The sequence below is a fragment of the Neoarius graeffei genome, chromosome 23, assembly GCF_027579695.1.
Source record: "Neoarius graeffei isolate fNeoGra1 chromosome 23, fNeoGra1.pri, whole genome shotgun sequence".
NCBI classification, from domain to species: Eukaryota; Metazoa; Chordata; class Actinopteri; order Siluriformes; family Ariidae; genus Neoarius; species Neoarius graeffei.
The window spans coordinates 11036616-11064542 of NC_083591.1; the positions used below are offsets into that span (position 1 = coordinate 11036616).

General features: G+C 42.4%; 1 protein-coding gene across 5 annotated transcripts in view; it reads left to right on the forward strand.

The window, feature by feature from the left end:
- The first annotated feature begins 2244 nt into the window (after window positions 1-2244).
- The window catches only part of brwd1 (bromodomain and WD repeat domain containing 1), a 132859-nt gene continuing 107176 nt past the window's right edge, over window positions 2245-27927 (forward strand). For all 5 annotated transcript variants that reach the window (XR_009651293.1, XM_060905744.1, XM_060905746.1 and 2 more), the window contains exons 1-7: window positions 2245-2458; window positions 2537-2595; window positions 2691-2720; window positions 2927-2986; window positions 8251-8401; window positions 8487-8585; window positions 12817-12977. Coding sequence is in view for 4 of the 5 variants with exons in the window: in XM_060905744.1 (XP_060761727.1) it covers window positions 2410-2458; window positions 2537-2595; window positions 2691-2720; window positions 2927-2986; window positions 8251-8401; window positions 8487-8585; window positions 12817-12977 (609 nt within the window). In the remaining variant the exon portion in view is untranslated. The remainder of the gene's footprint in view (window positions 2459-2536; window positions 2596-2690; window positions 2721-2926; window positions 2987-8250; window positions 8402-8486; window positions 8586-12816; window positions 12978-27927) is intronic.

A 27927-nucleotide genomic window follows, 5' to 3' on the forward strand; every position in this document is an offset into this window, starting at 1 on the left:
ATTATTTAACAGAAAGCATCTGAAAACAGCCTGGTCTTTAACCTAGATTTGAAGCTGCCAACAGCAGGAGCATTTTTAATGTCCTCTGGGAGTTGGTTCCATAGCTGTACTGCATAGTAGCTAAAAGCTGCTTCACCATACTTTGTTTTAACAACTGGTTTTAATAGTAAATTTTTCTGTTTCGATCTGGTAGATCTGATTGGGTTAGGCCGCTGCAACATATCAAAGAGGTAATTGGGCCCTGTACCATTTAGAGATTTGTACACCAGCAGCAATGCTTTAAAGTCAATTCTGTAGCTTACTGGAATAAGCCAGTGAAGGGACCTTATGCCGCTTTTCCACTACAAACGTGGCTGAGTCGGGCTGAGCCGTGCCGTGCTGAGTCGAGCTGAGCGGGGCTGTTGGAGTTGCATTTCGACTACAACCGCGCTGAACCGTGCTGGCTAGAAGTGGGTGGACACATTGGGTGGAGTTAGCGAAAGTGGGTGGACGTCAGGTGATGTCGTTAAGCAGCGCAAACAGTGACATCAGTGAGCTTTTAAGCGGTAGTCTCACGACCCGAATAGTAAACAATAAACATGGAGGACATGGAGTCGTTAGTGTTGCTGGTCTTGGTGCTGTGGCTTGTTGTCACCGACAACGCGGACAGATACTGGCAAGAGCGTATAGATGAGGCGAGGCACATAAGGCTTCAGAAATTCTCGTAATTCGTAATTCTTCTCCTTCCGGGTTTGCGGTGTTTACAGATCCCAGCGCGCTCGCGGGGCGTGTGTGGGCATGTGAGGACACTCCTCCTCACCAATCAGTGCACAGGGGAGTGTCTGCTCACGCCCCCAGCCTCACTCGGCTCGCTTTGGCTCGCTTCAGCCCCACTCCAAAACCGTGCGAGTTTTAGGGGCTAAGCAGGGCTGAAGCGAGCTGAGTCGTGCTGGTTTTTGGTAGTCGAAACGCGAGCCGTGTCGGGCTGAAGTGAGCTGAAAAAGGGTAGTGGAAAAGGGCCATTAGAATTGGAGTAATGTGCTCTGTTCTTTTTGTTCGTGTGAGAACCCTCGCCGCTGCATTTTGAACCAGCTGAAGTCGTTTGATGGTCTTTTTTGGCAGGCCTCTGAAAAGGCCATTGCAGTAATCAACCCTACTAGAGATGAAGGCATGTATTAGTTTTGCCAGATCATTTTTTGACATAAGTCCTCTTAGTGGGGCGGCACGGTGGTGTAGTGGTTAGCGCTGTCGCCTCACAGCAAGAAGGTCCGGGTTCGAGCCCCGGGGCCGGCGAAGGCCTTTCTGTGTGGAGTTTGCATGTTCTCCCCGTGTCCGCGTGGGTTTCCTCCGGGTGCTCCGGTTTCCCCCACAGTCCAAAGACATGCAGGTTAGGTTAACTGGTGACTCTAAATTGACCGTAGGTGTGAATGTGAGTGTGAATGGTTGTCTGTGTCTATGTGTCAGCCCTGTGATGACCTGGCGACTTGTCCAGGGTGTACCCCGCCTTTCGCCCGTAGTCAGCTGGGATAGGCTCCAGCTTGCCTGCGACCCTGTAGAACAGGATAAAGCGGCTAGAGATAATGAGATGAGATGAGATGAGAAGTCCTCTTAGTTTGGGAATGTTTTTAGGTGATAAAATGCCGTTTTAGTGATTGCTTTCATGTGACTGTGAAAGTTTAGCTCGCTGTCAATGAAAACACCAAGATTTTTAACCATTTCTTTAGTTTTCATCCCTTTTGTGTCAAGAATAGTGGTAATCCTGAGTCTTTCATCTGTTTTTTCCAAATAGAATTAGAATTCTGTTTTATCTGTGTTCAGCTGAAGAACATTTTGTGACATCCAGCTATTGATATATATATATACTATAGGGAAGTAGTAACGTGACAAAAATTGCTCGTCAACAAAGTGTCAGAATTATCAAACAAAGAAATAACATCACATATACCATGTTCAAACCATTTAGGGTAAAATAAAGTATAAATAAACAGAGTCAGGGGCAAAAGCACAAGCTGCTGACGTCATCAACAAGCTCACGCGAGCAAGCGCGAGACACTTAAAAAAAAATATATATAAATATATATATATATTTTTTTCGTCACGAAACCTGAACATAATATTTGTTTAACTTATACAAGCGAATGGATAGAAATACAGACGACATGTTTTTAATTTCTGAGTGACATTTCTACTCCCTTTGTTTGACAGGGAGACTTTTTTCCTCCCCCAACCCCCCATTTCCTGTGGTCGGACCGGAAGTTGCTCTGTAAGCCGAGGCCTCGCACTTCCAATGGCGACTGAAAACTGGCTGAACGGAAAGCGGGAGCGATTACGACGGAGACCCGAACCGTGCAGTCGGAATTAAATAAATATTTCAGCGTATAACGTGACATAAAATAAAACAAGTTTGAAGTCGAGTCCGTGAGCTCAGTTATGGCTGACAGGACGGACAAAAGAGGGAGTATTTCGCTCCTTGAGTCGGGTAAGCAGAGGAAAAGTAACGTTTAATGTTTTGAACCGCTAGCATCGCTGCTTAAACCGCATTTCTTCTTCATTGCAGAGCTTTATTTTCTCATTTCTCGCTTTTTAACAACCGGTCCTTGTCAGAGAGCGGCCGCGGTGAGTGCTGTGGGTTTATTCCGAGTACACTGTGTGTGTGTGTGTGTGTGGGGTGTTTAAAATGCTGTATTTGTGTTTCTTCTAATCTGTTGCAGGTTCTCGTGAGTGAGCTGGAGGAACATCAGGTGCGTGTCTGTGGGGTTTGTTAGCCAAACGCAAAGCCTGGTTGGAGTGAAGTGAAGCTAAGCGAAGCTCGCTGACACGACAGGCTGATTATTAGAGCTATTTATCAGTTTTGAGACCGAGTTCTGTTTTCGAGTTCGGATGTTTTGTGTGCTATGTATGATTTTAATCAACTTGTTTGAAGTCGTGTCATTTGTGTTCTGGGCAGCTCCTTCCCCGGAGAGTGGACTGGGAAGGAAATGAACATCCCAGATCATATGAAGACTTGGTATGTTTTTTTTTTAATCATCTGTTGCCTTTAATTGCTTCATCCATGTGTGTTTTTCTGCAGGATGATTTGGTTAATCTAAAGATTCACGAATCCGGAAGAAGCCGTTTGTTTTGATTATTAAAGCGTGTTAGTATTTATTGGTGTGTAAATTTCTCTGTATCATGCGCTGCGTGTCGGCTTTTCTTATCTTTTTTTTTTTAATTATTATTTTTTTGGGTTTATTTTGTTTTTTGTTTTGTTTTGGACCGGACTCGCTTCTTACTTAGTGTCGTATTGCAGTGAGGGTGGAGAATCCTGAGCTCTCGTGACGTCGCCGTTTCCCCGACCAATCAGCTTCCTCAGCTTTTTATTTTTTTAATTTTGGACCTGCGTTCTGATTGGTTAACGCTCGGTCCTGATTTGCATAAACGCTTCCCTTTCAAGCCACTTCCTTTTCAGACGTGGTTATTATCCATCATGATCCTGAACAGGATTTTTGATTTATTTTGTTTCTGAAAACACAGTTGCTGACTTTTATTTATTTAGCTTTTGCCGTAGGAAGATCTATCATATATAATATCATGGGGGGCGGCACGGTGGTGTAGTGGTTAGCGCTGTCGCTTCACAGCAAGAAGGTCCGGGTTCGAGCCCCGTGGCCGGCGAGGGCCCTTCTGTGTGGAGTTTGCATGTTCTCCCCGTGTCCGCGTAGGTTTCCTCCGGGTGCTCCGGTTTCCCCCACAGTCCAAAGACATGCAGGTTAGGTTAACTGGTGACTCTAAATTGACCGTAGGTGTGAATGTGAGTGTGAATGGTTGTCTGTGTCTATGTGTCAGCCCTGTGATGACCTGGCGACTTGTCCAGGGTGTACCCCGCCTTTCGCCCGTAGTCAGCTGGGATAGGCTCCAGCTTGCCTGCGACCCTGTAGAAGGATAAAGCGGCTAGAGATAATGAGATGAGATATAATATCATGGCATGGGAAACCACAACAGCTTGCGCCAATTATAGTGGCCCCATTGTACCGAATCTGCATGTCTTTAAACTGCGGGGGAAACCGGAGCACCCGGAGGAAACCCACACGGACACGGAGAGAACATGCAAACTCCGCACAGAAAGGCCCCTGTCGGCCGTGAGGTTCGAACCCGGAACCTTCTTGCTGTGAGGCGACAGTGCTAACCACTACACCACCGTGCCGGCCAAAGTGGCTCTCGGATGCAAATTAAAAACACAGTCCAAGAAAATAGAAATATTTCGTAAAACCTTAAAGGAGATACGCAGAGCCTTTTATTTTTAACCTCCTAAGGCCCAAGCTGTTTTTTTTACATGCATTTTTTATTTCTCTTTGCTATTTGGGCTTATTAGAACCTGATTAGAATAAAAACTAAGCATCATCTTTTGATAAGATGTACTTTTAGAGAAAAAGTATGTCCACATATGTGGATTCTTGTTCCGAATTTCCATAAAGTGCTGTCCACGCATGTGACCGCTAAGCCCTAGGAGGTTAAATACGTTTGAGTGGATAGTATCTCCGTCCTTGACTCTTGTATGCTGCATAAATGGGAGTTAAAAATATCTTTTTGAGAGTTAAAATCGACCGCAAAGTTGGCGTTCAAGCTGGGCCAGCCAGCCCCGAGTGCGTGACATCACTGCGATAACCGGTTTTAAGACCAAAGTCATATAAATAAACTTACAGTGAAGGTAAAAAAAAATGCCGTTATTGATTGTGGGTTGACTCTCATTAAAACAGGATGGATGTTATGACTTGCATGCATTTTCACTGATAAAACGTAAAAGGCTAATTAAATAATCAGATGAACTGAGACGATCACATTCTGAAGCAAATTAAATCTTATACCGGTAACTTAAACACGCAATACAAGTTACATGTATTAATCTAAATGCAGGTAAACAACGAGTGTTTTGTATCCAAATGAGTTGCTTCTTGAAAGCCGATCTTGTTGCCGATTGTTTTGAAACAACCTGACTTTCGGTTGTTCATTCGCTTCTTCCATGTAAGGGTGAGATATTGCTGCTGAGGCAAGCATATCCAGCGGAGAAATCAGACAGCTGCTCCACTCATTCTCCATACTGAGTACTCCGCCATTACTGCTCGGCTCAGGCAATTACTAAAACCCAGGACGGGAAGTCACCAGTTTCAGCAACAACCGCGGGGAGGTCACTGCCCGAGTGATGATGCGTCCCGTTCCATCCCGGGTTTGAGCAACAACGCTCGGCTCATGCTCCAGGAGAACTGGTGCAACTGAACTTGCTTTCCTTTCCTTGTAGTTTTCTTTTCCTTTAATTGTTGGTGCTGCACCCTCTTTCAATACGGGCTTATAGCCAATGCATCCGAGGTCTCGTACGAGTCCTCAGTAAAATGTGCAGAGCAGAGGAGAGACCACTTCGTAGGTGCCCACTGTGTGCAGTTTGAACATTTCTCGGGCCATGAATGCAACGTAAATCCACCTTCTGTTGTGTTGCTGCACCCGCCAGCAACACCTCTACGTGGCATGGCGATAAATTAGCTCAAAATGGAGGATCGGAGTTGCAGTCAGCTGCGTTTTAGTCTAGCGGAAATGGCGATGAGACCGATCGACTTCCTACGGTGACGTCACAGATGTCAAGGTCATTCACTCAGGCCGCTACCGATATGAATCACTTTAATCGTAAAAACTACTATATTAGATTTATTGTTAACGCTTAAAGCTATTCCTGTGCCATTCTTGAGGTCTCAAGGCATTTATAAACAAAAAGTGAGGCCATGGTTGTGCATATATGCTTGAAGTGCATTAAAGGAACCCTCCACCCTGAAACACATTAAATACAATGTGCTTAATGATTTGTTTGTGCCGTGTTAACATCACAGGGGTACGTTTGCTAACGCAGCTATAATATTGTTTAAAAATCTCAAGCGTAAGAGATAATGGGCAGATTTTGCTGGTTGCGCCTAAAAACAAATGAGCTCGGGATTCTTTTCTGACTTGCCAGGTTCTGGTGACGTTCAGAGTCTTATGAGAAATCTAATGTATACTGTGACACTGGGCTCACCGTTTCAGAATGCACTGCAGATGTACGCAGTCGTTGCACCAAGTTACTGCACAGATTCAGCTTGGGTACTCAGTGGTCAACAATATGACGAGCATGATGGTGTTGATGGCAGTATTGGTCTAATAGTTAGATCTGTCGAGCTGTGTCTGTTTCAGCAGAATTTACAGATGAGGAGGTGAGAGAGAGCTGGGGGGGGGAGCACTGCAGCATTGTTCTCTTTTTAGCAAGAGCTAAATCCTACTGGTACCAGTATTAGCAGGTAGTTTAACTACATTCTGGGTAATGTAGGAAGTAGATCAACGTGTCGGTGAAAAGTTTAAGCTTAAAAAAAGTGTAAACTCAGAAATTCATTGCCATATAAATCTTGGATGTCATTAGATATTGCAGGTTAATTATAAAACTCATGTAAGTCATTCAGGGTGGATTTTGCATTTAAGGACACGGTTCCGCTTGTGCAATTTTGTCGAAGCAAACTTAAATATTAAACACGCTGTTTTTCAAGCAATGCCTTTTCAAGTGGCACTGACTTTAGTGAGAAATGATTTCATACATGGTCTCAACCACTTTCAGGGTTTTTTCTAGAAAAATTTAGTATGAGGGAGCGAAGCGACGGAGGGGTGGTGCCGGTTGTCGTCCCCCCCCCCCGCCGTGCGAAGCCTTTGAAAAATTGAGGCTCCAATGGGACATTCTGAGGCTATCTGAGAGGGAAATTGTAACAAATTGTCTGTCAACATTGAAAAAGAAAGAAGTAATCTTCTTCTGCCCCGGACAGTCTTTGGCTTTCTTCCGTTTCGTGCCGCTGGATGACATCTTTAAGTGCCCAAGTGTCAACAAAAACAACTCGCGAACTACTACTTCTGTCAAAAGCTCCCGCGCCGGTGGGTGAAATGTCATTCAGTCTCAAGACATCTCGCTCTACAAGTCAGCTGACCTTGTATGTAACCCATGTCAAATCTCGCGAGAGCAGCCGCGACGAGTAAACAACATGGTGCCTCAGTCTGGAAAACGCCAATTCGGATCGTTTTTGCACCGTCTGGCGGTGTATCTACTACGATTGGAATATTTTTGGAGTAATTATAACGTATTTGATGATCAGACACACAAGGGGTGTTCACACGGCACATGTTTGCATCGATGCTGCGCCGATGTATTTTGTTGCGATATATCTTACACCGGTGTAAATTTTGTGCAGCGTTCACACGTCACAAACCTGCTTACTAGAGAGAAGCGTGTTAGCACCGGTGCAGCCCCACTTGCGGTCACACGGCAGTTTTTGCGACCGTGCTATACGATAGTAATAATGCGGAAATTAAATATGCGCATGCGTGAAAATGTACTTTTTCCCGGTTGTCATGGCATCACCAAGCGCCGGGAAAACAACGTGGATGAAGACACCAGTGTTGCCAGATACTGCTGACGTTTTCCAGCTCAAAATATGTTCAAATCCGCCAACATGCACTTAGAACCGCCCAATCTGGCAACACTGGAAGACACGCAGTTCTGTTGTTGATATTCGCCATTTTGGAAGCGCAAAATACCAGGATGCAAATTATGCAATGCCCGTATGTAATCAACTCTCGTCACGCGTAGCGAGTCTACCCCGTAGCGTTCAGACGTCCCATTTTTTTCGGTGCTGCCCCGCAAACTAGCATTTACTCCGGGGTAAATTTCTTAAACCACCTCCCGAGCAGGGTTAGATTTGCACCGGTTTAAGAAGCTTTCACGGGCTACGCCGGTGTAACTTTGTACCGTGTGAACGCTCTACCGGGGCAGCCCCGGTGCTACACCGGAGTAAAAGTTGCCGTGTGAACACCCCTATTGTCGCGTGGTGTTGCTGGGATGTTTTCACGGAGAAAAGATCGTTTTGAGAAAGACTGCATGTTGTGCAGTAGCATATAAGTGCATGGCCTAAGTTCAATCAGCATTTCGGTAAGGGGGCGCACGCCAAGAGTAAGAGGGCGCAGCGCCCGGTTCCCCGGTTTAGACAAAAGCCTGACTTTGTCCATCTGTTTTGGATATGACCATCTTTTAATGCGTTTTTAAATAGCAGTTGTCACACCCAGTGTTCTTGGGATTTACACTTGATCTACTCTGACCAGGATAAAGTGGTTGCATGAATGAATGAATGAATGGATTACTTAACCTTGATCTGACTCGCTCATTTATCTTATAAGTGAATGTCTGTTGCATTTGACTGAGGTCTGGTTTCTTTTTTTTTTTTTTTTCTTCTTCATAAGATTGCCGCCAACAAGCATATTGCACCAGACCACTTGCTGCAGATATGTAAGCAGATCGGTCCAATCCTTGACAAGCAGGTGCCGTCTGGTTTGCCTGGGGTGCATTCTCTGCTGGGAACAGGGAGACACTCTTTACTTCGTACAGCTAAAGGTGGGGAGCGTTAACATTTTAAACCACTTGAGCTTTCTGGAATAGACCTCCTCCTTACCCACTGTTATCATTTGATGTGGTGAAGATTGTGGCCGTAGCCGATGGAAAAGCTCGACTTTCGCTGCACTTCATCGAGGAAGACCACCAGAGAGGCCTTTGAGCTGCAGGGATGCCCCAAATATGGGTAGGTGTCATCACTGTTTCACTGGGAATCTTTTTTTTTTTTTTTAAATGGTTATATGAAGGCGGGTAACATTTTACATATACAGTGAGTCTGTTTGAATAGAATCCGTGTGCATTTTCCCATCCGTGGGCGGCTTGTGTGTAGGTGAGAACACAGCAATCGCACTTTGGTATGGACCAAAATAACTGGTCTGAAAATGGGTAAGCAAGGAGGCATCGGTCTGGTTCCATGCGAAATCTAATGAAGTTTGATTCCATCGACGGAGTGACTCAGCTCTGAATCGACCCCGTTGCGGGACATGAACCAAACATCTGTGTATTTTGGTTTGCTACCAACAATGTTTTGTTGGTAACTGGGCTGCCATGCCCAGAATTAGCCAGGTCCAAAATGAGCAGCAGTAGTACCACATGATGTGGCTATTTGGGCTGCTGAACAAAAAGAAATGCACAGGTCCGGTTTGTACAGTCGTAGGGAAAAAGTACACCCTCCACTTCTTCTGTTTTTCTTTATCCGGGCATAAATAACAATTGCATCGACTTCTCCGTCCATTATCCGTAACGGCTTATCCTGTGCAGGGTTGCGGGCAAGCCGGAGCCTATCCCAACTGACTATGGGCGAGAGGCAGGGTACACCCGGGACAAGTCGCCAGGTCATCGCAGGGTTGACGCACACATGCCCCTTTTCCACCAAAGCAGTTCCAGGGCTGGTTCGGGGCCAGTGCTTAGTTTGGAACCGGGTTTTCTGTTTCCACTGACAAAGAACTGGCTCTGGGGCCAGAAAAACCGGTTCCAGGCTAGCACCAGCTCTTTGCTGGGCCAGAGGAAAGAACCGCTTACGTCAGCGGATGGGGCGGAGTTGTTAAGACCGACAACAATAAGAAGACCGTGAAAGATCGCCATTTTTAAGCGACGAGAAGCAGCAGCTGTACAAATGCGAAATCAGCCATTATTGTTGTTTTTGCTGCTGCTGCTTCCGTGTTGTTTTTGCTTCGATGTTCACGCCAAGGTTTATGCAAATGTAGCGACGTAATGACGTGTCTTCCCTTAGCACTGCTAGCTATGGAAAAGCAAACTGGTTCTCATCTGGCTCGCAAGTTGAACGAGTTGTGAACCAGCACTGGCTCCGAACCAGCCCTGGAACTGATTTGGTGGAAAAGGGGTAACAGACAACCAACCATTCACACCTGCGGTCAATTTCAAGCCCCCAATTAGCCGAACCCGCGTGTCTTTGGACTGTGAGGGGAAACCCATGCAGACACGGCGAGAACATGCAAACTCCACACGGAAAGGCCCGCATCGGCCACTGGGCTTGAACCCAGAACCTTCTTACTGTGAGGCGACAGTGCTAACCACTATGCCACCGTACTGCCCCTCATCAACTTCTATAAAGACCAAATAACCTCAGGTGACGAACAAAAAAACATGTCGATATGTAGGCATTCATAAACAATGTGGGAAATATAACTCCACCCTTAAGGCCTCTGCATGCTCTTGCGACAAGGCTTTCGCAGATAGCATTTCGCAGACAGTTGTAATTTATCGTTGAGCGGGAGTAATAAGCGTGCGCGATGTTATTCACCGCCACAACGCAAGGGGGCGCGAAGTCGCGAAATCGCTAGGAGTAGTTGGTGGGTGTGGTTAGTGGAGTGTTTATCCTCCGGTTACTTATAATGACTAGAACTGGAGTCGTATAGATGTATGTACTTCCTCACTCAACCGCTCTTCGTGCTGCTCCATCTTCGCTCGTGTTTTTAAAAATGGCGGTCGTGAAAACAACCCAAACCGGGAAAGTAGGGAAGCGGAAGTGCGTGTACAGCGGATGTAGAGTGGACCAATCCGAGCCCTCTTGTCTGCGACGCTGTCTGCAAGGCTTCTGCGGTGGTCACAATTTTTGGGAGGTGCGCGCAGAGCGTCTGCGAAGGTGGGGGGGGCTACGCAGACACCGTCTGCGACGCTATCTGCGAGGACTGGGTTGTCAGCATAAATTGGCCTTTAGACTTCCACAACTTAAGTGTGACTACCTCTATAAAAACAGAACTTATGGCAGTTGGGTGCTCGTCTACATCGCGCTAAGAAGAACGGACATCCGCCACGGTTTCAGAGAAGCGGTTGTCGCTGCTAATCAACCTGGGAAAGGTGATGAGGCCGTCTCCAAACAGTCTGAAATTTGCCATTCTACAGTGAGAAGGATCGTTTACAAACGGAGAGCCTTCAAGACCGTTGGTAATCGTTCCTTGAGTGGATGTTCGAGCAAGTTCAGTCCAAGGTCAGAAGATTTAATGCCCAGAGAGGGAAAGAAAAACCCAAGGGCTCTATTACGCACCCTAGAGGCCTCTAAGTACATTAAATGTTTGTTCATGACCGTTCAATCAGAAAAGACCGAGCATGTGGGGGGGAAAGTCCCTTCCGTCTGAAAAGAATATGGAACATGGCTTTGTTTTGCGTCTGAACAAACCACAAAATTTCTGCAACAATATCATTTTGGCTGATGAGACCACAAACAACACAGCAACAATTAAGCATGGTGGCGCAGGACTGATTTTGGCTTGTTTTGCAGCCATAGGACCTGGGGAAGCTTGCAGTCATTGAGACCAAGGTAAACTCTACTTGATACCAGAATATTCTTTAGACAAACGTGGGCCCATCTGTTCAGCAACTTAAGCTGGGTCGTGCAACGGGAAAAATGATCCCAAGCGCACCAACAAATTGGCATCTGAATGGCGAAAGAAGAAGAAAACTCAAGGTGTCTGAATAACCAAGTCAAACTCCAGACTTAAACCCAACTTAGTGGTGCTTGACAGTTTGTGAACCCGTTAGAATTTTCTATATTTCTGCATAAATATGACCTAAAACATCAGATTTTCACACAAGTAGATAAAGGGAACCCAGTTAAACAAATGAGACAAAAATATTATACTTGGTCATGTATTTATTGAGGAAAATGATCCAATATTACATATGTGAGTGGCAAAAGTGTGCCCCCTCTCCCCCCGTGCAGCAATAACTGTTGATCAGTCCTGCACACCGGCTTGGAGGAATTTTAGCCCATTCCTCCGTACAGAACAGCTTCAACTCTGGGATGTTGGTGGGTTTCGTCACATGAACTGCTCGCTTCAGGTCCTTCCACAACATTTCGATTGGATTAAGGTCAGGACTTTGACTTGGCCATTCCAAAACATTCACTTTTATTCTTCTTTAACCATTCTTTGGTGGAACGACTCGTTTGCTTAGGGTCATTGTCTTGCTGCATGACCCACCTTCTCTTGAGATTCAGTTCATGGACAGATGTCATGACATTTTCCTTTAGAATTGGCTGGTATAATTCAGAATCCAGGCGGCACGGTGGTGTAGTGGTTAGCGCTGTCGCCTCACAGCAAGAAGGTCCGGGTTCGAGCCCCGTGGCCGACAGGGACCTTTCTGTGCGGAGTTTGCATGTTCTCCCCGTGGCTGCATGGATTTCCTCCGGGTGCTCCGGTTTCCCCCACAGTCCAAAGACATGCAGGTTAGGTTAACTGGTGACTCTAAATTGAGCGTAGGTGTGAATGTGAGTGTGAATGGTTGTCTGTGTCTATGTGTCAGCCCTGTGATGACCTGGCGACTTGTCCAGGGTGTACCCCGCCTTTCGCCCGTAGTCAGCTGGGATAGGCTCCAGCTTGCCTGCGACCCTGTAGAACAGGATAAAGCGGCTAGAGATGATATGAGATGAATTCATTGTTCCATCAATGATGGCAAGCTGTCCTGGCCCAGATGCAGCAAAACAGGCCCAAACCATGATCCTACCACCACCATGTTTCACAGATGGGATAAGGTTCTTATGCTGGAATGCAGTGTTTTTCCTTTCTCCAAACATAACACTTCTCATTTATACCAGAAAGTTCTATTTTGGTCTCATCCGTCCACTAAACATTTTTCCAACAGCCTTCTGGCTTGTCCACATGATCTTTAGCAAACTGCAGACGAGCAGCAATGACCAATTTTATCGTCACGGAGTCTAAACATTAGGTGCACTTCTTGAGCTGATTGGAGACTTGAATTTCTGCACATTGGTTAATTGAGATTGTTCGACAGTTCATAGGGTAATATCATCTGTACTGCATTTTTCTTAACCCATGTGCTGCTGTTCCATTCATCATTGTCATAATGATAAAAACACTCTGGTCGTGTTAATGTAACTAGCAAGTAATAGAAGAATAACTGAATAAGCCTATGTGTGTGTGTGTGTGTGTGTGTAGTGGAGGTGTGCAGAGGCAGGGAGTTGACAGGCACTCAGCGTTTCAGCTTTGTCCATCCTGTCAGTGTATATCAGAGCATCAAAATACACAGGAGGATTCTGGGACATCTTTCGGCTGTTTACTGCATTGCCTTTGACCGAACAGGATCCAGGATTTTCACGGTGAGCGCTTTCTTCAGTGGTGCAAAGTTTCCTCTGACTTCACCCTTTGCTTGTGGAATTACTCTGATCATTTATGTTGTGTGGATTCCGATGTTCTCGCTTTCATTTTCCATGCTGGCTCCTGCGCTTAGCGACTAGCATTATGGGATGGTGGGACACACCAGTTTGATTGGCACAGTGTTGACGACTGAGTGCGGTGACCTTCAGTTAAATGAGTGGAGTTTGCGTGTTAAGAAATCTATCTGATCTTAATTGAATTAAATTATTTTTTTCTATGTTTACAAGGAAAACAAGCATGCGATCTTTCTTCAGTTTAAGTGAGACAATGCACTGAACATTTATTTAGCAATTATTCCGGTTCAGTGAATGAATAATTGAGCATAAATAATTGACTTAATCTCGGTTATTATTCACCGATATTCACTTTGCCTTTGGTAGATAATTTTTAGTATAAATACAATGGGTGATTTTTTTTATTTTTTTTTTCATTGGGGGGAAAAAAATTTCTCAAACTTCAAAAGCGGCATGCAAATGTAATAACGGTGCAGCACAGGGTTGTCCGTTATCTACACCGAGCCTCACAGAGTGCTTTGTTTTGAAATAGATAAAATAAATCTCAATTCCACCTTACCTTTTGAATAGTTTTAGACCAAACTTCGTAGCATCTTTCGTGCTTTTAAAGGAGAACCGAAGTCATTTTTAAACTTGCTTTATTTTTAATTAACGTGTTATTCCTATTACTAGTCATGAAAGTGTTCCGGATTTTTAGATTTTCCACCGGATTTTTTTCTGCTAATGATCCGGATATTTGACAACTCTTAAATCTCCGGTTTTCCGAATGGAGAAATGTATTTTTCGGATTTTTCGCGTTCCTAGACGTGCAGTCCTCTCAATAACTGCCGGCAACCGGCGATTTTGCCGCCTACAAACGCTCCATTGCCGGCTACTCAGTGGCTTTTCAAAGAATTGAAATTCATAAGTTTTTACTTCATAATCTATACTTCATAAAAATAAAATTTTGCATTCAGGATCACTCAGAATTCACCATTTAACATCTACATTTTCAAAATTTTCCAGGGGAGAACCCCCCTCTTTTTTTATACATCGCTGTGGCAGTAGGGCTGGGCGATTTTACGATTACGATGTTATTCACGATATAAAATCTCTACGATTAGAAATTAGACACGTACGATAAGCCTACGCCTTCAATAAAATTACTTCATCCGAAGTTTTGACAGACACGCGAATAGCCAATCATAACTAAACAGTACCGCACGTAACCAATCAGTTGGAAGAGAGCCACGTCAAGTTAGGTTGCGTGCACACACAAACACACACACACACACGTGTAGCAGCAACGCACAGCATGGCTGTGGTGAAGTTTGCAGGAGCGCGGCATTTCTCCAACAAAGCGATTATAAAAATGAGCGAGAAGCCGACTGACCGGAGTTCTGAACAGGAAAGTCAGAGCACTGCCCTGGAGGACATCGTTGAAAAGAAGGGCCAGAGATCTTCGGTTGTGTGGAGGTATTTTGGATATTTAAAATCGGACATACAACAAAGTGTTATGCAAAACCTTAAACACACTGACGTACAGGATTGCACTTTTTTTTTCTCCTTGCAGCATAAGGTTTACACGTCAATATGTGTTTGTTTATTTGAAAGCTGCTAGAATTTGCACAAATGATTAACAATGGTATATAGTTTTTATTTTTCAGTTTATTCATTTGAATAAAAAGAACAAAAGAATGTGCATCCAGTTTGTTTTGGTTCTGTGAAACTTGAAGGCTTGTTAAGCTATTTTTGCTAATTAGGAAGGAACTACTAATTTGTAATGTTCATATTTTGAGCAGAAAATTAAAGAAAATACAAAAATGGTGATTTGATTTATATCGTTATCAAAAATTTTGAAAAAATATATTGATATAATTTTTTTCTCATATCGCCCAGCCCTAGGTGGCAGCTAACGCAGCCTCCACTCAGCTTGCGCTTAACATGGATCCCAGACATCCGCTATTTAGCAGAATTCTGCTGTTTTTCTAGCCAAAGTGTTTTTTTTTTTTTTCTTTTTAATCTCTTGTATATCTGTTAAAAATGTTTATGTAAAATGACCAGCAGAATACGTTCTGATTTGGTTTGCTTGTTTAGCGATGTTTTCGTCAGCTTCGTTTGTTCTCGTTGACGTTCGGGAACACTCGGAAGTTAAATTCATGTAAATACTGTATGCGATAGAACGAGAAAACAATATGGCTGCGCCCGTTTTCTAGAAAACATGTTTTAACTCCGTTCGTGCTTTTGTTTCTAACGCGTTGAACTTAATTCAATATGTCGTGGAAAGCGTAGTTGCGCTTAGCCAGAGAGGAAGTTGAATCCAAGAAGAGATGAATGAATGCGGTGAATACAGAACTTGAAACAAAAGCTCGTGCAAACCGAGAAACTATCCGAAAGAGCACTGCAGGAAGATCAGAAAAAGCAGAAGGAAAGATCAGAGAAACAAACGCAGAGAAAACTGGAGGAAAGATCACAGAATGCACCGCAGAAAAGAGCATTAAACTCCTCTGCAGTGAAACCTTTCAAAAAGAGAGAGGTTTAAATCAAATATCTCCAATATTTGCTGTACATATATATATTTAATATTACTGAATCATTGATTTCCGCTCATATTCATGATTTTTTGAAAAATGAATGTGGCTAGTATTGACATTAACTTGAAACAAAAAAACCGAGATGAACTATGGATTCTATTGTTATAACAAAATCGGTGGAATATTTAGGCAAGTATATTCTTCAAAGCTACATTTTTGTCTTTTTATAAATTTTTTTTGCTACTTACCGTAAAATACCAAATAATAGCCGAGTTCCAATTAACCGCCGAGTTCCCTTTAACGGCCGGGTGTACGCATGTGTTGTGACAAATAAAGGCCGGTTCCGAATACTCGCCGGGGTCTAAAAAAAAAAAAAGCGTCCGAACGTTCTATCTAGAATCTTGAGGCCCAGCACTTTTCTGGTTTTCTGGTGTTTAAACGATTTTGCATTGCATAGTTTTCTACCGAAACAATATGAATGAATGAATGAAATTATTTCTATAATACTGTTTACAACATTTTGTTACGTGATAATAAACATGCCATTTCAATGTTATAATCTTGGTCTACCGTAATATTTCTTGAGGAATGCAACTCCGTAACTTTTGACAGATGTCTTAGCCACCCGTTTGGGTATACCCAACGAAAGCCAGCGTGTGTGGTGACATTGAGGACTGCGGGTTTCCAAGGTTGGACTGCTGCTTCTGTTAAACGACCTAAATTGCCGAATGCATGCGTCAAAGCACACACTGAGTTTTATTAAAGACCTTATACCATTTCACTTGCCCTTACCCATTCGGATCTGGAAGACGCTTTACAAAAAAGGTGAGAGCGTTCTAACATGCATTTCAGTCTGCTCGCGGCCAATCTAATCCAAGGGGCCTTTTCAACAAGTAATCTGTCGTGCAAGTTGGGCAGAAGCACGCGTCAGGCAGGCAACATGTAGGCCTACAAGTCAGTAACCTATTCAACTAACTTTCATCCGAACTTTAAGTTTTCTACGGGGTCGAGCCACCGTACCAACTCACTCGGGGAATAGGCTCATATCGGCCAAATAGGGAGACGTCTTGGAGAGAAACGTGATGCAAGATGACAGTATGTAGCCACTGCAGGTCACTTATTTTTCAGCATAAGAAAAAACCCTTTGGTTTGACACTTCGCACCCTAATTATGTTGCTTCAACGTCGCGCCCTCCATGCAATTTCAGATTGACAGACATCGCGAAGCGCAAAGGGTGGAGGCTGCATGGGTGAGGGTGATAGCAAGTGACCATAACTTTGCAGAGTAATTAAATCACAGTGCTGCGCACAGACAATGGTGTGGTTTCTTGATTATTTTGTAAAGCATGCGCTTAACTAGTCATTAACAGGAAAAGGTGTGTGATTTATCCTTTATCCACCCCGACTGTGCCATGCGAAGATGCATTCTGCGTCTTCAAAATTCCCCGAAGTCGGCGCCGTGCTATCTGTAATCTAACTCTAAACAAACTGTAAGTTGTACTGGTTAAAAGTAGGCCTATCTGAGAATGATTTTTTTTTTTCCCCGTTTTGAGGTAGATTTTGGGGAAGGTGTTTGTGAAGAAGGAATTAATCGCCTGTTCCAAATAGCCGCCTAGTCTCTAATACGCGCCGGGTCTCTTACGTGATTGAGACAAATAATCGCCCGGGCTATTATTTGGTATTTTACGGTATGTCAGATTACAAAATATGGCATCAAATAGATACACATTATTGTTAAATTCTGTTGCTTTTCTATGTTAAATCTATGTAAAAAATGTGTTCTGTAGCATCTTTAAGTGTTAATCTCAACAGCTTCAGTACCCCGAGCAGGGGCGCTATCCCTGCACCCCGCAAAGGGCTTGCAGCCCCCTTGACCCATGCTGATAGTTTCTTACATTCCTCTATTTTTTTTTTCTCAATTACTGCTGGGATCCCTGGCTTAACCTCTGCCTACTACTCTTTCTTACTTGCCCCTTTCTCAGAAATGTATTGAGAGGGCTGGACGCGGTGTAATACTTCGCATCGTCCTTGCATGGGCGCAGTCCTTAAATAGCCCAAACATAGTTCATTGATTAATGACAGGCGTTCTTTGTTAACGGCGAGTGCGCCGGAGCTCGTTAGGCGCGCAGGACTGACACCGTTCTGCACAAGCGCAACACAATCACACTAGAAAGCATGTTCAAGCTATTTTTAAGTTCGTTTCTTAGACAAGGATTTTAAGATCGTTACCTTGTTAACAGTTTCAGCGTGAATCTTCCGCCTTCCTCAGAACTGTCACCAGGTGTTAGGTGGTGACGTGCCTTATCAGCTGATTTTACGTTACGGAGGCGTGAACGTCCCGCCCAATTCGACAGGTAGTCCACGCCTCCTGCTGTCAGGTCGCTCCCCCAGGACGGCGCTCCAGGTGTGCGACAGCGCATACGCTCCTTCAGCCCGGTTTATCGTCCTTTGTGCCCGCTTGCGTATCTCCACTGCTTCTAAAATCCAACGCTGGTATCTGTTTTCTTCAGCGCGAATGACTCTGGCCTCTTCCCAATTCCTTGTGATTTTGTCGTTTGCAGTGGTCCGAAATGGCTGATTTCAAGGAAATCCCTTGCCGTTCATGTAACAAAGTCCTATATTGGTGAAACGGCCAGATGCTTCCATACACAAAGGAAAGAACACCAAATAGAATGTGAGAAAGAAACAACAAAAAGACTCACAAGATCCGAAAAAGAAAAAGCAAACCAAGAAAACCTAAAATCAGCCATTTCAGACCACTGCAAACGACAAAATCACATAATGAATTGGGAAGAGGCCAGAGTCATTCGCGCTGAAGAAAACAGATACCAGCGTTGGATTTTAGAGGCAGTGGAGATACGCAAGCGGGCACAAAGGACGATAAACCGGGCTGAAGGAGCGTATGCGCTGTCGCACACCTGGAGCGCCGTCCTGGGGCAGCGACCTGACAGCAGGAGGCGTGAACTACCTGTCAAGTTGGGCGGGACGTTCACGCCTCCCGTAATGTAAAATCAGCTGATAAGGCACGTCACCACCTGACATCTGGTGACAGTTCTGAGGAAGGCGGAAGATTCACGCTGAAACTGTTAACAAGGTAACGATCTTAAAATCCTTGTCTAAGAAACGAACTTAAAAATACTTAGTCAGGCATAATGAACTTCCACTACATGCATGTTCAAGCTGCCGGTGTAGCTGCAGTCTTTTTAGTTGCAAATTACGAGTATTTTCTCGTGTTGTTAATTTACCATGCCAAAACAAACACAACTTCCCTCCTTCTTTCGACGTGGAGAGAGGAGCAATTCATTTTACAATGTTTTAGTGCCGTTTCGAGAACACATCAAGAAAACGTGGAAGAAACAGCAATAATGGAAGAGCCGGTTTCTAAGCAGCCTAAAACTAGCAATGGTAATTTTTTGTTACATAATGCACTCAGGCTGCCAGTCAGTGTGACACACACACACACACACACACACCCTACGCCCCTGATTTACATGAGAAATTTGGTATTCATTGGTGTGTTTAAATTTACAGACAATACGAACTAATGTAAACAATTGGCTTCAGCTCGCATAAATCTGAATTGGAAATGTTTAGTTCACTTTAGCTTCTGCAAACGCACAACTCTACTAAAAGATGGATAAACGAGGCTCAATGTCCCCAACATTGAAACCTGAAAGCTTTAGAAACTCTAACAGACCTTTACCGGTACTTTTTAACAGGACTGTTTTGGGATTTTGCTGAGTTTACCTTCAACTGTCTTTTTTTTTTTTTCCAAAGTAATGAACTGTGTAGCAGGAAAATCACCGCGTTTTCTAAACGCACTCCTGAAAATGACTCATTAACTAGGGGAATTAAATTTGATATTTTTGGCATGTTAATCATTAATGTACATGAAAGAAAAAGGCTTAAAAGTTATAACTTGTTTTAGTGAAAATAAGTACTAAAATGCACTAGAATGCAGGGCTTTGCGTGTTATGCTATTAAAATGTTTTCGGGGGGACCCCCCCCAATTTCAGGGTTTTTTTTTCCCTTTGCTCCACTTTCATCTCTGTTTTTGGTTTTAGTAACCTTATATCGTGACTCGTATTGGCAACTAATTGCAATTAAATATTATACTTATCGGCCTGTTCGGTTTTTAGCCATGTTGAATGAATTTGGTTCGTTTGGTCCACAGCAGGCGTCGCTTATCTTCACGAAACGTGAAGCGTCAGCCAGGTGTCAGTGCTGCCATTTTGAAAACTGTTTTCCAAACGAAATATTGCACAAAAATGAGTTTAAATGACGATTACTGCCTACTTTTTTCAAACTTGCCTGATTGTTTTTGATAGCAAAGAGAACTTCCGGCTAGGGATGGCGAAAACTTGAGCGACCACCGAGCCTCATTAGCTGGTTAAAGTCGGTTAACCTATGAGTTTAAACAGGGATGCAAACGGCGCACCTTTTAGCGGATGCCGCCTTTTTCATGGCTGAATCGTGCAAAGATCCGATTATTATTATTTTTTTTTTTAGGGGGGGCGTTGGAGTGTCTGAATAATTTCATCAGAGTAAATTCTGTGTGCTCAAAGGAAAGCAATCGGATCTGCACGATTCAGCTGTGAAAAAGTCGGCATCTGCGCCTCGAGTTTGTGTGGAGAGATATGATCTGCAATAACATGCATTGTTGGCTACCGACCGAAACATACTTTCAGAATGCGCTGGCCAAGGCAGGACTAAACTCGATGTGCCTTCTAATAATTAAAAAAAAAACAGAATAGTAATTTATAAGCTAAAAAGCCTGTCTCTACACTTTTTTTTTTTTTTCTTTCGCCGAGTGGCAGCTGTGTTTAACATGTCTGAATGGGTGTTTCTGATTTGTTAGCTGTCTTTAACTGGGGCGGGAGGGCGGGACATGACTGAATGGGTGTTTCTGATTCGTCAGCTGTCGTCCTTACACCCATGGCATGCCCCAAGCGTTTACAACACAGAATTCCAAGTCCTCCGCTCCAAAATCAGCAGCTTCAAAACGATTGATTTTTTTTTTTTTTTTTTTTAACCGACAACCAAAAAAAAATTAACCGGTTGACGTTGATTCGGTCAACCACCGGTCAAACGGTCATCGGTTAACATCCCTACTTCCAGCTTGATCACATCAGCATTCGAACGAGGGCGCGCGTGTCTTTTGATGACGTTGGCAGATGTTGGTCACTTTGATTTCCCCTGTACGTTTTACTTCCGTCCTATGATGTCTCGCACAGGTCTCAACGGATCTCGTTTACGGCCGTTGCTTTGACATATGGACTGATAGCATATTTCAAACACTCATAACTTGCTGTAGCAGTGACAAAATAGCGATCAAAAATGCATTCCTATATTTAATAAAATGAGAGAATTTTGATGATAAATTTGCCTTCAGTTCTCCTTTAAGAGCAGCGTTTTCTTTCATAATATTTGTAACTCTTCCTCATGGTGACGACGCGATTGGCTGCCATTTTGCTGAGTCGCTCGATGCGATTATCGAGAATTAGTCTGAATTTCTTGACCAGTCAGTGCATGCGATTTTTCCTTTAATCACTTCCGCATTTATACTAAATAGAAATGTTTTCTCTTACTGTTAACGGTGTCCCAACACCTTACCCTTGCTGTAATGGATTATCTTCATACACTACCGTTCAAAAGTTTGGGGTCACCCAGACAATTTTGTGTTTTCCCAGGGGCTTCAAAGTTTGGGAGAATAGCAGGGTACAAATAATTTACAGCAGGGTGCAAAATGGTAAAATGTCTGCCAGCGGCAGACATAATGCACACAAAGCATGCAGGGATTATATATATATATATATATATATATATGAGAGAGATAGATATGCAAGTACGAATTTTTCATGGGGCGGGATGGTTTGGAACAGGTCATCTAAAATTGGGATAACATTTACCCGGGACGGGTATTTGAGGCGGGTCGTCTAGCTTAAGCTTGATTAGCGTTGTTACGCACGCCAGTGTTTCCCACAAATTTTGGAGACTATGGGGCAGGCGTGGGGGTTGTTTAAAATTGAGTGATATGTTAAATATTAAGTTATTACTGAAAAACTATTGATTAAAAAAACAGACACTGAGAAATGGTCCTATAAACAACTTTACCAATATAAAAGATTACCAGGACTACAAAAATGCAGAAAAATAGGCTTTACTTATCCAAATGCACCTGTTGGTTCAAAAGTTAAAGTGCATAGAACCTCACAGCACAACATGAATTTACCTTAAAATATAATATAAATGCCTCAGCTTTCATGTAAGAAAAAAATCTATTAATACTAGTACTGTGTGCAGGCAGTCTCTCCTGAAGACTAAATTAAACAATAATTATAAACTAATAAAATAAATGGCTCAGGCTTCATAGAAGAAAAAAAACAATTTGAACAGAATCTCACAGTATGATGCTGAAGCTGCCTAAACAATGGAAAATAAAATACCATTTTGGCAAAAACGTTGGCATCCATTAATTTCTTGTATTAAGTAAAAAAATATGTTGCCAGATACTGCTGACGTTTTACAGCCCAAAATATGTTCAAAACCCGCCAAAATGCACTTAAAACCGCCCAGATTGGGCGGGAAAACACGCAATCTGGCAACACAGGCGGCAGTAATGGCTGCACTCATGTTGAGGATGTAAACACAGTTGACGCGGCAACGGACATACAGTGGTGCTTGAAAGTTTGTGAACCCTTGAGAATTTTCTATATTTCTGCATAAATATGACCTAAAACATCATCGGATTTTCACACAAGTCCTAAAAGTAGATAAAGAGAACCCAGTTAAACAAATGAGACAGAAATATTATACTTGCTCATTTATTTATTGAAGAAAATGATCCAATATTACATATCTGTGAGTGGCAAAATTATGTGAACCTTTTGCTTTCAGTATCTGGTGTGACCCCCTTGTGCAGCAATAACTGCAACTAAATGTTTGCGGTAACTGTTGATCAGTCCTGCACACCGGCTTGGAGGAATTTTAGCCCGTTCCTCCATACAGAACAGCTTCAACTCTGGGATGTTGGTGGGTTTCCTCACATGAACTGCTCGCTTCAGGTCCTTCCACAACATTTTGATTGGATTAAGGTCAGGACTTTGACTTGGCCATTCCAAAACATTAACTTTATCCTTCTTTAACCATTCTTTGGTAGAACGACTTGTGTGCTTAGGGCCGTTGTCTTGCTGCATGGCCCACCTTCTCTTGAGATTCAGTTCATGGACAGATGTCCTGACATTTTCCTTTAGAACTGGCTGGTATAATTCAGAATTCATTGTTCCATCAATGATGGCAAGCCATCCTGGCCCAGATGCAACAAAACAGGCCCAAACCATGATACTACCACCACCATGTTTCACAGATGGGATAAGGTTCTTATGCTGGAATGCAGTGTTTTCCTTTCTCCAAACATAACGCTTCTAACCAAAAAGTTCTATTTTGGTCTCATCCGTCCACAAAACATTTGTCCAATAGCCTTCTGGCTTGTCCACATGATCTTTAGCAGACTGTAGACAAGCAGCAATGTTCTTTTTGGAGAGCAGTGGCTTTCTCCTTGCAGCCCTACCATGCACACCATTGTTGTTCAGTGTTTTCCTGATGGTGGACTCATGAACATTAACATGAGCCAATGTGAGAGAGGCCTTCAGTTGCTTAGAAGTTACCCTGGGGTCCTTTGTGACCTCGCTGACTATTACACGCCTTGCTCTTGGAGTGATCTTTCTTGGTCGACCACTCCTGGGGAGGGTAACAATGGTCTTGAGTTTCCTCCATTTGTACACAATCTGTCTGACTGTGGATTGTTGGAGTCCAAACTCTTTAGAGATGGTTTTGTAACCTTTTCCAGCCTGATGAGCATCAACAACACTTTTTTTCTGAGGTCCTCAGAAATCTCCTTTGTTCGTGCCATGATACACTTCCACAAACGTGTTGTGAAGATCAGACTTTGATAGATCCCTGTTCTTTAAATAAAACAGGGTGCCCACTCACACCTGATTGCCATCCCATTGATTGAAAACACCTGACTCTAATTTCACCTTCAAATGAACTGCTAATCCTAGAGGTTCACATACTTTTGCCACTCACAGATATGTAATATTGGATCATTTTCCTCAATAAATAAATGACCAAGTATAATATTTTTCTCATTTGTTTAACTGGGTTCTCTTTATCTACTTTTAGGACTTGTGTGAAAATCTGATGACGTTTTAGGTCATATTTATGCAGAAATATAGAAAATTCTAAAGGGTTCACAAACTTTCAAGCACCACTGTACATGACATAGTGGATGTAATTTACGTTCACAACTTTTTTTTTTTTTTTTTGCTGTCAGAAATATTTAATATTAAATTTTGTAACTCGACTGACCATAGCCGGCGATTTGCCGCCGGTGACCGGCTACTTTTGAGACCGCTGTTTTCCATGAAAAGTCACACTTTTTATTTCCCACCATAAGTTGTAAAATGAATAGAAAACATAGTCAAGACATTTTTCTGGCCATTTTGAGCATTTAATCGACCCCACAAATGTGATGCTCCAGAAACTCAATCTGCTCAAAGGAAGGTCAGTTTTATAGCTTCTCTAAAGAGCTCAACTGTTTTCAGCTGTGGGTCAGTCCATGAAATGGGGTTACCAAAATGTGACATAGAGGGAGTCACTTAAAACAATTTACAACTGAAAACAACTTTTTATTTCCATGAAGCATTGACCATATAAGAAAATATAACATAGTTGTTAAGATAACTCCTGCTCTACAATGTATGATAAAATCCATAAATATTTACCCGGTTGCTAATGTAACAAGGACACGAACAAGCTTTTAAAAATAAAGGAAAAATATTGATAAGATCAATTTTTTGCTTTTATTTGCTTACTTTAAACATTAACACTGAATAAGAATTCATTAGAAATATTAGTTCAACATCATAAACACTGAAAATATGAAATACCAGTATTTCACAAACTTCATAAAATCTCTAAGATTTGAACAATAACAACAGTCATTAACAGGAAACAGTTTCATCCTATATGGGGTAAATGAGATTATTGAATTCATTACTTTACTTAGTCACACTTATATCTGCACTTCTCTAGAGCACGTGTTGTGGTGTGTGAGATCCCGTGAGAAGTTCTCTCGCGTCAGTTCAGCTGACCTAGATTGAGTAAACGGGTCTCGCAGGTTGTGAACGAACCAGGAAGTGAGTGGATGCTCAGTTAGGATGTGAGAAGAAACATCGATAATTTCTTTTATTGCCGTTTGTTTAAATTTCTTTCTACCTACATTGTTTTATAGTATATTCTTCTTTATATTAAAAACATCAATCATGATTTCAACCCGTTTTATCATTTTTTATAAGCCTGGTTTCTAACGTAACACGGTAGGACATCACGATGTTACGTTCACAACCTATTTTTAGTGGATGAATTTGAAGCTAAATAGTTTATAGAACCTTCTTAACTTTATTATGTGAGTGTAAAACTAAATTGCAAGTACCATGAAACTAATTTTATTGAAATTCTCAAACAGGGGCGTGTTTAGCCTATTTTTGGGGGTGCTCAAGCACCCCCAAAAACGAGCTCAGCGCCCCCTAGCTCAGCACCCTCAAAAACACTGCTTTTGGACGTAATTTTCAGAAATAAGTGCCCTTGCGCACTGCGCAATGAATGTGTGCGCGGGCGTGTGTGTTCTTGAATTCACCTGTTAGGTGATAGTTGTATGAGCAGTAAAATCCCTCTCCTCCTTGCGTCCCCTCTGATTGGGTTGCCTGTCCGCGCGAGTGCTTGCTACGACATGGTGTTTTTTTTAACTGGATTCCACGCCGATGAGGAACTCGAAGTAGCACCTGAGTATTACTGGCATAGCGAGATGTGAAGGTACGGACTGGAGTTACAATTGTTAAACACAACACAATAATATGCATAATGCAATATTGATGTTCCCTGGTCTATGAACAGAATGATAAAAACGACATTTATCATCCATATCAAGATACTTAATTAGCAAATTAATCAAAACAGACACTGAAACGTACATGCACGAAGCAAACAATTAAACAAATGACTATCAAAAGAACACGACCAAAATATAACAAAAAATATAAACTAATGTAAAATCATAATACACACTAACAATTACCACTGTTCAAAATGAATAGCTCCAACATTATAAATGCAGTAGTAGGTCTTGTTTAGTTAAAAATATAACGTAAATATTTGTCAGTGATTGTAAATGTGTAGATATCATAGTTTATTGGGTCAGCTTCTGTTAAAACATTGCATAAGTCTAGTCTTGTCTAGTCTAGTCTTCTTGTCTAAGTCTAGTCTAAATGCGGAATAAACTGTCGTTCAAGCCAGGTGCCTCTGTCAGCTCTGGGGGCTAAGCACCCCCAAAGATCAGATGCTAGAATCGCCCCTGTTCTCAAAGTAATGAAGGTTTATTTAAGCTCAAAGTCAGCAAATGTTCCATGTCACAAAAAACGTGTCATCCGTGTCTAGTCACGGGGGAAGAAAATGTTTCACATTTCTTTATTTCAAAAGAAAACTTCATTTTTTAATTTATTTTATTTCTTCAAACAATATTTATGGATAATCTGCTAAATATTTCTTTAAATCATGGAAATTAAAGATGAAATGATTATGTAAACCCGGACCAATGAAAAGTAACATCATTTCATGGACTGACCCCTGTGCTAACATGATTGTACAAGGGTTTTCTAATCATCCATTAGCCTTCTGAGGCAATGAGCAAACACATTGTACCATTAGAACACTGGAGTGAGAGTTGCTGGAAATGGGCCTCTATACACCTATGGAGATATTGCACCAAAAACCAGACATTTGCAGCTAGAATAGTCATTTAGCACATTAGCAATGTATAGAGTGGATTTCTGATTAGTTTAAAGTGATCTTCATTGAAAAGAACAGTGCTTTTCTTTCAAAAATAAGGACGTTTCAAAGTGACCCCAAACTTTTGAACGGTAGTGTATATATTAGGGTTGGGCGGTATCCAAATTTTGATACCTTTTTAAACTGTCTGTGTTTTCCCGGGGTATACGGTATTACCGAGAAAAAAATATTTTGTTTCAGCCTACTGTGTAACGTGCACCTATACCGGCGGACCTTGTCCAGACCTGCGCCTATGCCTCAAATGTACTATTTAAAAGCAGCATAGCGAATTGTGTGCATTGTGGTATGGATTAAGCAGCAAAGCGAATTTTGTGCATTGATGAATGGATTAAGAGATATTTCAAAGCATCACGCAACTCTTCCTTCATCTTGAAAATAGCATTCAACTGTCGTTTACACACGTCTGCGTTGAAACGCCATTTGCAGCACTATTTCACCTGCTCCATCAAAAAAAGTACACGATGAGCAGGATCATACCCTTTCAAGCATGGGAAATAAAAGAAAAGAAAAAGAATCAACCAACACCCAAGTCCGTTTAGACTGCGCGATAAACCATATTCAGCGCAAATGAGGCGAACCTAATTCAAATGCGCGGTAGCTGCACAAGGCAAAATCATATGGGCCCACGTCATGCCATGGCGGGGAAATTAATAATCAAATGGCCTTACCTTGCTTAAAACGTTGTCTTGATCACATAACTCCTTACAATTATTCCACTTAAATCCATACGGTTTAACACACCCAACAAAGATAGCAAGCGCATTGCTAATTCCCACCAGAAACCTAACGGTTTACGCTACGATGTTTTCTTCCGTTTCTTCAGTAGATGACATTTCAAACGTTTATTACCCACATCCCAAATGTCATACGTTATATTATTTTACCTTGTTGTTACTCATGTAGCCTACTCAAAACACAACTCATTGGAGAGATCTCATGGAAGTGGAGTACCCCAGGCTATGGTGTGCCTTAGGGGACATATTAGATTTTTTTCGATTTTGCGTGGTCATTTACATTATTGCTGGCTCTTCCTTTTCGTTTGGTTTGAAACCAAAATACTGCCACACTGCCGAGGTTGTATTTTTTTTTTTTTTTTTTTTTTGCCACTAACTCGTTATCTTGACTTGCCATCTTTCAACCGCGGTCTCAGTCTCTTGCGAAGCTTTCTGTCAGACTCCAAATGTCACGCAGGGTTGCCATGGTAACGACATAAACAACCCTGCACGCGATGAGAACTTCTTTAGGAAATTGATAGAATTAGTGAGAATACGATCTCACAGTTATTCGGGATGATCTTCAATTTATTATTTTATATTATGACCTCATGTACTCCATATTTATTTAGATATTATATATTTTTTTTAAAATGACGGTAATGAGACAGATACCGTTGGTACTTTTGGATACCTCGGGATACCTTCTTACCGTAATACCGCCCAACCCTAGTATATATTCATT